The 11,794-nt window shown below is 55.6% G+C and overlaps 1 protein-coding gene across 1 annotated transcript; it reads left to right on the top strand.

Annotated features, from left to right (window-relative positions):
• Positions 1-6,607: 6,607 nt before the first annotated feature.
• Positions 6,608-10,636, top strand: LOC129684232 (laminin subunit alpha-5-like; the record flags this gene model as incomplete). The annotated part of the gene is made up of 2 exons (XM_055617309.1): positions 6,608-6,962; positions 10,484-10,636. Coding segments are annotated over exons 1-2 (471 nt in total), but the record flags the coding sequence as incomplete, so codon positions are not given.
• Positions 10,637-11,794: the final 1,158 nt, after the last annotated feature.

The following is an 11,794-nucleotide window of genomic DNA, read 5'->3' on the forward strand; positions in this document are numbered from 1 at the left end:
TGATGCTGTTGACACAGCATTGTGCTGTACTTATAGCACAGGTTGTCTGCTGGTTTCTGGGAGTCAGTCTCCTCTGGGTCAAGTGTGGCTATGGTTAATTGTAGACTTGTCACCAGTCTGTTGTAGACTCGCAGGACATTGCTGCACCTGCTGTGTGTTCAGCCCCTCACCACATTCCTTGTCACTCTGCAGCTCAGTGGCACCTCTGTACGCCTCAGCTGGCAACAACTTGATGCTGTCTGGGCATCAAGTCCTTAACCACGTGGCCTGTCTCCCTCTGAAAGCCTCCAGCGCCTGCCCAGAAAGGGACTGGGCTCCAGGTCAGTGTGAGAGTGATGGTGGAAAAGGACTCAGCGCTGTGCCAAGGCTCACAGACCCATCCCACATCATGCGCTCCTGTGTGCTGAGTGAGTCAGAGCCAGTTGCTCTCTGCTGTTACTGTTTTGAGTTTTAATGTGAACATATAAAGTGTTTATTAACAAAAGCCTCCACCTTCTTCTTGGATACACCCGTGAGTCAGCCGCTGTGGCTGGTGGTCTCAGCGTGTGACCCTTGCACAAAATGTTTCCCAAAGTGCTGCAGCCTTCAGTAGACCCTCATCTTCCTCAGTCACTCCGTGTCTTCTCAGAGCTTGTCATCCAGGCCATGGTTAGAGTTTTCCAGCCTCTGGGTCCAGGGCCTCACACTGATATGGATTTTTTGTTGTTGTTGCTTTTTTTTGAGACAGGGTTTCTCTGTTTCTCTGTGTAGCCCTGGAACTCACTCTGTAGACCAGGCTGGCCTAGAACTCACAGAGATCCAACTGCCTTTGCCTTCTGGATATTGGATTAAAGGTGTGCACCACCATCACCAGACACACTATTACTTTTTAAAATTTATTCTTTTCATATATTACATCCTGACCACAGTTTCCCTTCCTCCACTCCTCCCAGTCTTCCCCCGACCCCACTACCTCCCCTCTCCCCTAGATCCACTCCTCCTCTGTTTCCTTTCAGAAAAGAGCAGGCCTTCCAGAGGTATCAACCAAACATGGCATATTAAGTTACAATAAGACTAGGCTCATTGTCTCATACTAAAGCTAGACAAGGCAACCCAGTAGGAGGAAAAGAGTCCCAAAAGCAGGCAAAAGAGTCAGAGACCGTTCCCAGTCCCACTGTTGGGAATCCCACAAGAACACCAAACTACACAACCATAACATATACACAGAGGACCCAGGTCAGACCCATGCAGCCTCCCTGGCTGTTGGTTCAGACTCTGTGAGCCCCTGTGAGCTCTGGTCCACACTGTCACTTTTAATGGCCTTCACAGCACAGGCTGCTCCCTGCTGCCCACTGATGTTAGTCCTTTCAAACGGTGCTGGGTGCTGAACCTTTTTAGGGACCACAGGGAACAGCTAGCAGCACCAGCAGACCCAGGGAGAGCAAAGGAGAGCACACTGCCCTCCCTGAGCTGGGGCAGCGCAGCGCTTCCGTGCTGGAATAAAGACTGAAGGCCGCTTTGCTGATAATGCAATACCCCATGATCCTTGCGAGGGAGAACCAGGCCCAGACCCATTTCCCGGTGTGAGGCAGAATCTTGGGGTCCTTGGAATGACTAGCCCCTATCGTGGCCTTGAGCCACTCGAAATATCACAGATAAGGTGCTGAGTAAGGGATTGCGGGAGGGCTCTGGGTGCCCTGAGGTGGGGAATGATTTCAGGGCACAGCTAGGGAAAAGATAAAGTGCTTCTAAGGACAGTGAGGAGGGGTTCCCAGAAGACATGGGGTAGATCTGGGGCCAGGGCAGGGGCACTTGTAGGCCTGAGAAGCTTCTGGAGGGCCAGCTCTATGGAAACTTCAGAACTAGGGTGTGTCAGCTTGGGGGTTTGGGCTACCTGTGCCTTCCAGCTGGCCCTTTTTCCAGCCCAGCCCTGCTCTGCCAGAGCCACACCAGACCCTGCTGCTGAGTTTGACAGGTCTGGGGAAGCACTGGCCAGGGAAATGGAGTATCAGAGAGAGTGAGAGAAAGAGAGAGACAGAGACAGATAGATACAGACAGACAGAGACAGACAGACACAGAGACACAAAGACAGAGACAAACACAGACAAAAGCAGAGAGATAGAAAACTGTAACAGAAACAGATGAACAGAAATAGAGATAGACAAAGGTGAATGTAGAGACAAAGAGAGAAGGCAGAAAGCAGCCTGAGAATGTAACCCACCCAGCAAGTCAGAGAGAAGTGAAGAGTGTTAGGAAAGATGGAGCAGATGCTCTCAGCAAAGAGCAGAGGCTGATGGGTGTGCGTGAGGTAGGCTGACCTCCAGTTCTGACTTTTGCCAGTGCAGAAAACCTGGCACAATTTGAGTTTAAGGACCCCATCCTCCTGAAGCTGGTGAGAATCCTGTTGGGTGGCTCTTCTGCTGGGCCGAGGCCAGAAGGCCAGGGTTATGCTCATGGGAAGCAGTCAAACAGCTTAGGAAGCCTTGTCCCTGCTGTACTCTCTGGAGAACATTCCTCTTGAGCGTAAGGCCTCCTGCCCATATAAGGCTGCCTGTGGGCACCTCTCACAGGCCCTCACCCCCACCTACCACATGGGAGCCAGTTTGACCAGCCAGGACAAGGAGGGGCCTGTTGGAGCATTGGTACTGGGAGGGGGTACAGGGCAGCTTTGGGGATGAGCGCAGCATCCCTGGGTGCTATCAATCTCCCTTTATGCTCAGAGATCCCTCTTGCTCTCTCCTTACAGGTTTGAGCCTCAGGCTTTTCAGGATACTATCTGGGAGGTGGTAGGATATAGGGTTTCTCTGTGTAGCTTGGCTGTCATTGGCCATCTTTGTAGGCCAGGCTGGCCTTGAATTCACAGAGATCCACCTGCCTCTGCCTCCCAAGTGCTAAGATTAAAGGCATGCGCTACCACTCTCTGAACCCTGAATTTTGAGCATCACATTAACCACTGCACACAGACCTCTCTGGGTTAGGTAACTGTTATAAGTGTGCCCTTCTCTGCAAGGCATCCAGCTAAGGTTACACCTTCATCCCACCCACAGAGAAGAGGGAGAGAAACCTTGAGGAGCCTTGTGTAAAGCCTGGGACCTGAGCCACCGTCTACCCCACCTATCAGGTCTCCACCCATGTAGCAGTGACTGCCTTGGGTCAGGCTTGCAGTGGTTACAGAGGGTTCTGGGCAGGGACCAGAGCTCAGTGCTTACAGAGGTTCTGGATCTGCTTGGACTCTTAGGTTCCTCCTATGGTAATGAGTCAGTATACTGTACCTGTATGCAGGTATACACATATCTTCATGGTGCCAGGGTTGAAGGTTCTAAAGAACCATGAGGGCAGACGTCCTTGTGTGAAAAGCAGCCAGAGACTGTTTCCAGGCCAGAGAGGTCTAGTAGCCCTCAGCCTCACCCTTGTGGGTACAGGAGCCTTTTGGGAGGTTAGGTCAGGTAGCTGCTGTGGGGAGGGGTCTTAGGCTACCATGCCTGCTGACCTCCAGCTCACCATGCTTCTCAGCTCTGGACTGGGTCTCACAGTGCTGACGGAGGGACGTGATGTGCTACTCTGCCAAGCAATGGCCAACAGAGACCAGATGCAGCCCTTTGGGTTTACGACATCCTGATGTCAGCTTCTCAGGCCTGTGACTCCTTTTGGCATCTGTCCAGATGGAATCTTTGGAGGACAGAGCTGGATTTTGCTGACAGTGGCTTGCCAGAAACAGCCCTGCCACTGGCTCCTGGCTGCGTTCCATGGGCAGGGATAGAGGTTCCACTATTGGCTCCCTGAAAGGGCCTCAGAGCAGCCCTGAGAAAGGGAATGGGGCTTCCATACTGGCTTTTCTCCCAAGCCTGTCCCTGTGGAGGCACACATCCTGGGCCTTAGAACTGGACCCTCCTTCTGGCTTGTCCAAGCAAAAAGTAGCTAAAGCCAGCTCTCTTTCAGGGTGTGGCAGGGCTAGGGCCTATCTGCTGTTGCTTGTGATGCCTAGTGACGTGCCTGAGTGTAAGCAAGGGGGTATCCCCTTGTCTTCTGTGTGGTTTCCCAGGGGCCCCCAAGGTGCACCTCTAGGGTTGCAACAGATGGTTCATGTCCCGTTTTGTTTCCAACAGCTGCCCCCAGGCTGAATGGCTCAGGGGCTGATGTGTACCTCTGGAATGCTGTTGGAGTAGGACTCTATGCCAGGGCTGGGAGAAAATATGCCAACCTCTTCCCCATCAACTGCAGCTGACCCCTTGGCCTTCCTCTGAGCCTGGGCTTCAGTGAGGATTACTCCTAACACAGGTCCCCTCTCTTGGCCAGCTTACTCCTTACCTTGTAGGTATCCTCACCCATAGGTACAGGGCAGAACCCTCTGCTGTTGTTTGGCCTGTCAGAAGAAAGGGATTAGCTTTGGGGGCTGGTAAAGAAAAGATCCCAGGAGGTATATGCCTGAGAACAGAAGTAGCTGACCCAGTTCCTTCTCTCTTTAGAACTGTGTGCTACTGACTGCCTCTGTCCACCCGGCCTCAGTTTCTCTGTCCACAAGGAAGAAAACTGGCTGGGTTGCCTGTGACACAAAGGAAGTGGAAGGAAGATACTGGCCACTGTAGTGGTGACTAGAAGTGGACCTGGTCATCGGAAATGGGGGAGGGGTGAGCACAGAGGTGGAGTGGTCAGAGAAAACCACCTCCCACCCCACGCTCCTGGGGTAGCTCCTCCCACTCCACTCCCCAGCTCCAGCTGCTCCCTCCTGGCCCAGGCGGACCAGCTGCCACAGGGTAGGGGCAGAGTGTGGACACCTCAACAGTCCTGTGCCACAGTGTCCTCTGCCCACATCACCCGCCCTGCCAGTTGCTCCTGGGGCAGCTGTCTGCTGGGAAGTAGCTAGCTTGGGGTTAACCCTCCCGGTGCTGGCTGCTGGGCTGACTCAGCACATTCTGAGGCATCTACCCCTCTCTTTCAGTCTTCTGAGACCAATCCAAAGTACAACTGGCCTGGCCACTAGGGGGCTCAGAGGAGTCCTGGTACAACCTTTGCCCTCTAGACCCTCAAGAAATTTCACATGAAGTCAGCAGGTTACCAAACCCTGGCGGTCACTCTTTAGTACTTTATCTCTCACCCTCAGGCTATTAGGACCCCCAGCTATCAAGGGGATAGAGCCGGGAACAGCCTCCTGATGGGCATGGTGGACCTCTGGGCAGTAGCAGGGTGGGGCCAGCCATCTGGGAACCTGCTACTGCCCCAGCTGTGCCTCACACGGGGGTCATAAATCAGCTTCCCAGCCTACTCTACTGAATTCCAGATTCCTCCCAGTCTCCGCCCTCCCTGGGGCCAGCCCCTCCCCCACACCAAGCCTTTGCAGCAAAGGGAAGCGGCTGCCTTGCCCTCCTCCAGGTGGAAAATTAATAGTGAGGCTATAGAGGAATTCCGGGGAGGGAAAGTGGAAGGATCCAGGGAGGGCAGCTTGTCTTGACCTCACGTTCTCAACTATAGACAGGGATCTTCACAGCCCCTCCCTCGCAGTTTAAGATTTGGGAAGGTGGTGCAACCTTTCCTAACAACTATGGGGCAGGACCCTGCCAGGACACGATGATGGCCAGTGTGTCAGGAACTCACTTGAATCCTTGGTGGCCCGGCAAGATGGAAGTCCTACCCACAATGTGAGATAATGGCCTGGTTGGTCTGGCTAGGAGACTGTGTCCCATTCCTACTCCCTCGAGGCTTTCCTGGAGACTAGTTTGGCCCTAGCATCCAAAGGGAGGTGAGGCAGTGGCTGTGGCTGGAAGCAGAAATGAGGCACTCAATCATCGTAGCTCAGTTTCTAGGATTTTCAGTGTTAGCAGCATGGGCTCAGAGCCTGGCAGATCAACTGCAGCCCACTGTAGTCCAGGAACACAGCAGCCAGAGGCATGGCTTGCTCAAAAGATGGGTAACCAAAGTCTCCCAAGGAGCCTATCAGACTGGCACCTATAGGCCAATGAGCATCCTTGGAAATGCCCTATGGGTGGGCCCCTGTGCCATTCATTTGCTCCTGTACTAACCCCCTATTGCAGAGGATTTTAAAGCCAAAAGGGGTAGACAGCGCTAAATCTGACCTAACAATGAAGGAAGCAGGGTGGTTCTCCTCCTGTCTGGTCTTTTCCCGACCATTTTCAGAACACATCCCCTCTGAGTCCCCACCCACGGGTACACACAGTTTATACAAACACCAACAGGGAAGGGAGTAACAGGCTGGGGCAACCGGGAGGCGCCAGGTGGCTGAGACCTGTTTGAAGTAAGGGAAACAAAAAAGGGAGCCGCTGGGCGGGTAGAGGCAGGCCTGGCTGCCTCTGGGGTCTTGCGCATCCAGGGGAAAAGCAGGGGTCTCCCGAGGGATCGAAGTCACGACCTGGGGGAGAGGAAAGGCCCAGGAGCGCCAAGTTCCTAAGGCCTGGCACCGGGCCAGCAGGTGTCCCAAGCAGGACTCTGGTCTGATCGGGTTCCGAAGGGTTAAGGTCCCCAAGCTGCCCCCTCCCTCGTGCCCTTCCCCAACCCCCTCCCCGAGGCACAAGGCTCGGGCGCCAGGGCGGGCCGGGGCGGGGCCTGACGTCCTCTGACAGGCGGGGCCAGCCGAGCCGGCCGCTCCAAACTAGACTTGCCGGGATCCTGCGGCGCGCGCTGTGCCTAGAGCCGCTGACCCCAGCAGGAAGATGGCGAAGCCCGGAGGGCGGCTCAGCGCGGGGAGCGCACCGCGCGCTTGTGGCTCCCAGAGCCCCGCGCCGCCGCCGCCGCTGCTGCTGCTGCTGTTGGCTGGGCTGGCGCTGTTAGGCGAGGCGCGGACTCCCGGGGGCGATGGCTTCAGCCTGCACCCGCCCTACTTCAACCTGGCGGAGGGCGCTCGCATCACCGCGTCTGCGACCTGCGGAGAGGAGGCCCCGACGCGCAGTGCCTCACGCCCCACCGAGGACCTATACTGCAAGCTGGTTGGGGGTCCGGTGGCCGGCGGAGATCCCAACCAGACCATCCAGGTGAGCGCGGGGAGGAGGAGTTGGTTACACCATCCTGCGGTGTTCCTACGGTAGCGCCCAAACCCAGCTGACTCTTAAGGGCTCCCTCTGTGCTCCGGAGAGTATAAGTACCGACTCTCCCAACAGAACTCACTGGTCCCATGTTTTGAAGGACTAAGAGGGACCCCAACGCAGTCACCGAAACTCGTGCAGAAACTGCACGTGCCTCTGGAAGAGCCAATGAAGTGTCCGAGTCGCGGACCGAGGGCCCCGGGGGCCGGTGAAGCTCGGGTTGCGGGGTGTGTGTGTGTGGGGGGGGGGTTTCTAGGCAGGAGGGGACCGATGATCAGTCCCTTGCAGCCTAAGTCCGGGATCCCTGCGTGGGCGGGACTTGGCCTGGGTGCCCGCTGACTGAGGAGGGGGCGGGAGCTCCTTTCCCCCCCCCCACCGGGACAGGCTGGAACCTGTTGGCCTCCCGGATGGGAACGGAGTGAGCGCGGAAGCCGCGCCGGCGCCGTTTCTTCTGGTGTTGGATCTCTCGCTGCCCTAGCCAAAGAGTTAAAGCTTCTTTACTAAGGATCTGGGAACTTCGGAGGGGGGTGGGAGAGAGCGGGCAGGCAAAGTTTTTACAGTAGGGGAACACCTGTAGGCCATCCGGGGCAGTCCCTTGCAGAGCAGGTGGTACGTGATTCTGTACCTAGAGACTCTCCTGAGGCCTGCCCTTCTGGCTGAGCCTGCAGGTGGGCTAAGTAGTCCCGCCGCAGGACCCTTGCCTCATGTTAGGGTGTTAGGAGAGTCGGGAGCCATAAGGGCCTAGTAACAAGCTACCTCCTCTAGGGACCTGCGTCCACCTTCTTGGAAGGAGGCTGGATGGGGGCGGGGGGAGTAGCTGAAAATGGATTCGTCGGGGCGGAGAAAGAGGGAGAAGTGAAAAATTTAGTTCTGTTCACTGCTTACCTGGCCACCTCCCTCCTTGCCTGCCGGCTGGACCCTTCCTTGAGCCTCTGCTGGGAGGAGGGAGTTGAGAAGGTGCTGTTTCCCTTGGCAGTCCGAGAGTAAGAACAGGTGTGGGCCATCAGAGGCAGACTAGGGGACAGGGAAACTGAGGCCCGAAAAGGTACAAACATCTGTTTTTGAAGGGCAGAGTAGGCTTCATCTGAGGGGAACAGTTGGAAATGGAGCGTCCCTTGGCCTGTGATCTTCTGTATATTGTGTCAGAGAGCTGGATCTTGGGAGGGGCCCCAGTAGGCACCTTCCAACCTGACCCAGAGGGACTGCCCCGGCTCTCAGGCTCCTCCTCTCTGCTTACATAGCAATTGTTATTCCCCAGGAAGGGTACTCCAGTCCTTTCCCACATGAGAGAACATTGTTCCCTGCTCAGCCTGTGCACAGGCCTTCCCAGAGGGTTACAGCTCGAATGCATGACCATCACTACCTCCCTACATGGTAAAGATCCAGGCAGATGGTCAGAGGTCACAGCCCCTCTCTGCTGCACCTTCTTGGTGAGAAGGCAGAAGTAGCAGCTGCTTCCTCAAGAGCCCCCTATCAGAGGAGTTAGGCAGGGAACTCACAACTTGGCCCAAGGAGCCAGGGACCCTTCGTGGCCACAGAAGAGGGACTAGGCATCCCAGGCATGAGGCTGGGTGAGTCCCACAGGGCCTCTGGGCAAGATGGAGTGTGGGTTGGCACTCTTGTCCTCCCAGTGTCAGGTGGGCATCAGAAGAATTCTGCTGGCCTCTATTTGGGGCAGTTGGTGACTCACTGGAAGGGAAAGTCCTAATCAGCCTATGTTCCTAGTTCTGTTCCTGGCAGGACCCTCTGCAGCAGGGGGTTGGAGGAAGCCTGCTTTCCCAGCCCTGTCTGCTGTGAGCCAGAGGTCAGTGGGGAAATCCAGGCCACCAAGGGGGCTTGGGGCTTGCTGCTCAGTGAATAGCTGATTGGAGATTCCCAGTGTGGTTTCCTAACTCTCTGTTGGCTAGAAGGAGGCACACACTGGCTTCCCTGGACTCCTAGAAAACTAGAGGCCTACTTTGCACCCTTGAGCCTGAGCCTTACTTCTGGGGGGCAGTATGATCATGTTCCACATGGTCTAGACTATAGAGGCATGTCCCCTCTATCCTGCTTGGCACCTGTGGGGCAGGGTCCTGTTAGCAGACCCCTTGGGTTCCTGCTCTGCTTCATTCTGTGGCTCTGAGAGCTAAGGACGTTCAGGTTGCAGTTAGGGGATCAACATTTAGGTTTGACAGGTGGCCCACTTAAGTTCACCCTTGTCTTTGGTGGGCCAGAACAATGCCCACAGGCTGACATCTAGACCAAGATCAGAACAGCAAGCACCAAGGCCTCCACAGGCTGCCGGGCAGGAGCTCCCCAGATGTCAACACCTGTGATAGCAGCCAGACAGACAGCCCTAGGAATGGACACACAAGGCAAAAGTCCCGAGCTAGCTGGACTTACAGGGAAGGGAAAGCCTACTGTGTGCAAATGGGGGCTGGAGCCTCAGTTGCCACTAAGATCTCCTAATTGGGCAGGGGTCTCCCATACCCTAACCTCATTGGAAAGAAGTTCTGTACCACACCCTCAAGCCTCGGAGGAGTGGGGTCACTTTCTGGGTCTCTTGTCAGTGTCAAGCCTCCAGGCTGCCTTTGTGTAGGACAGGTTTGGTCTCCCTGGGGGGTAGGGGGGGGGGGGGGGGGGGGGGGGGGGGGCTCTCTTGGCCAGGATCCATAGCCCTGCCCCGCCCCCCACCAGGAACAGCAGATCAGGACTCTGCTGGGACTTCCTACAGGCCCCAGCAGGTGGCTTGGCTGTGACTGCAGCAGCTGCCAGGGCCCTTGTGTGATCTGCTCATGGTGGTGACATCTTGAACTGTGCAACATAATCTCTACCCTCCAGATGGGGACACTGAGGTTCCCAGGGTGCTTGCCTTGACTTTGTCCCAGAGCTCAGAAATGGCAGATGGGAGCCCAAAGCTTCTCCTGCCACTGCCTACTTGGAGACCCAATCTAGGAGATACTAGAATGCTGCTTTGGGGCCTCCAGGCACAGACTGGGAGTTGGGGGACGTCTGACTCCCCAGGGAACCCTCTTCCGCAGATGATCCCTCTTCCTTATTACTCTCTCATTCCCCACCCCCAATCCCATACTTTCAACTCCTTGTGGAATTCCTTGCAGTGACCAGCAGGGAGGGTGGTCACTGGGAGGGGTGGAAAGTGTCTTACCTGCTTTTGCCTCCTTTGCTCTTCGGCTACATTAGCTACATCAGCTACATCGATCCTAGAGCCTTTCCAGGAGCCACCTGTCTGCCCAGAGTATACTCACTACCTTGAAGGCCTCTGAGACTCGCCTTGATTTTTCTTACCCTAAGCAGGTGTCCCCTACTGGTTTTTCTGTAATGTGAGCCATACCTCTTGAATTGATTTAATAACTGAGAGATGAGGATCTGAACTTGGTGGGACCCAGGGTTCATACGGCGGGATGGTGGCTCTACAGGAGAAAGGGGGATGCTCAGCCCTTTTTGGTCATCTGGCCATCTTCTTCCTGCAGGGCCAGTACTGTGACATCTGTACAGCTGCCAACAGCAACAAGGCCCACCCTGTGAGCAACGCCATCGATGGCACAGAGCGCTGGTGGCAGAGCCCACCCCTGTCCCGTGGCCTGGAGTACAATGAGGTCAACGTCACACTGGACCTGGGCCAGGTAGGGTTCATTTTTGTCTATGCGGCTTCAGCCACAAAGCTTGCCTTGGGCACAAGACAATGGGTGAGGTCACCATCCAGGGAGATGGCCTTGGGCAGGGCTGCTGGGAGCAGGGTCAGCACAGGCAAAGGCCTAGTGGTGGGCATCTTTGTGCTTCAGTGTCCCTGGATGGACATGGAAAGTGGGGACTGAAAGGGACACCACCAAAGGCCATACCAGAGTCGGCAGGGGAAAAGTGCTGAGTGTGTACAGGGAGGCGTGGCCAACCTGCTTTGGGGCCCCTGGTGCCCTCTCAAAGGCACCCTCTTGTTTACTCTGAGGAATTCCTGGTGGAGATGGGAGGGGCACAGGAATGTGGAGGAAGTCTGGTAGAAATGGACATTCCTGAGATACCTACGTTCTGGTGACCACCTTCAGGTCAGGGGATCAGTGGCTGAACCCAGACTGCCAGCTCTGAACCCTTATAAGCCTCCAGGCTCCTGTTCAAGCAGGAGGGTAGATCAGGCTCTTTCTAGGTGATGAGCAAGTCACCCTAAGGTGAACAGGGCCTAGGGACTCTGGTGTCACTCCAGGACCAGGCCACACTCACCTAGCTGCTGTGTCTTAGTTCGTTGAGATCCTGACTTGTGGGAGTGGGGCCATATTAGGGCTCCCTGAGACCAGAATAAGGGTGTGTGTATGAGGTGAGCTGGGGCTGGGGCTGGCTACATGGTTGGTCCTATAGACTTGCCATTCTGGCAGGCTTGGGTCTCCATTCCTGCCACAACAGGGCTGGCTTCTGCTCCTTCCTGGGCCTGTGTGCCTGCTGCAACCTGAGGTTGGGGAGGATGAGAGGTGGGCAGACTAAATTGGGTCTCCACAGCCAGGCTGCAAGGGACAGGTAGGTACCTGTTTCCCCACGTGGTAGGCTGTGGACAGGCAGCTGGAGTCTCAGCAAGTGGTCTTCAGGGTAACCTGATTCACAACTGTGTTCCAAGCCCTGTTGTGGTAGCGCACGCCTTTAATCCCAGCTCTCAGGAGGCAAAGGCAGGCAGATCTCTGAGTTCAGTGCCAGCCTGGTCTACAAAGTCAGTTCCAGAATAGTCAGGGCTACTCAGAGAAACCCCGTCTAAAAAAAAAAAAAAAAAGAAAAAAGAAAACCCAAGCAAAAACAACAAC

Source organism: Psammomys obesus, unplaced genomic scaffold (assembly GCF_907164565.1).
Source record: "Psammomys obesus unplaced genomic scaffold, mPsaObe1.curated_primary_1811, whole genome shotgun sequence".
Classification (NCBI taxonomy): domain Eukaryota; kingdom Metazoa; phylum Chordata; class Mammalia; order Rodentia; family Muridae; genus Psammomys; species Psammomys obesus.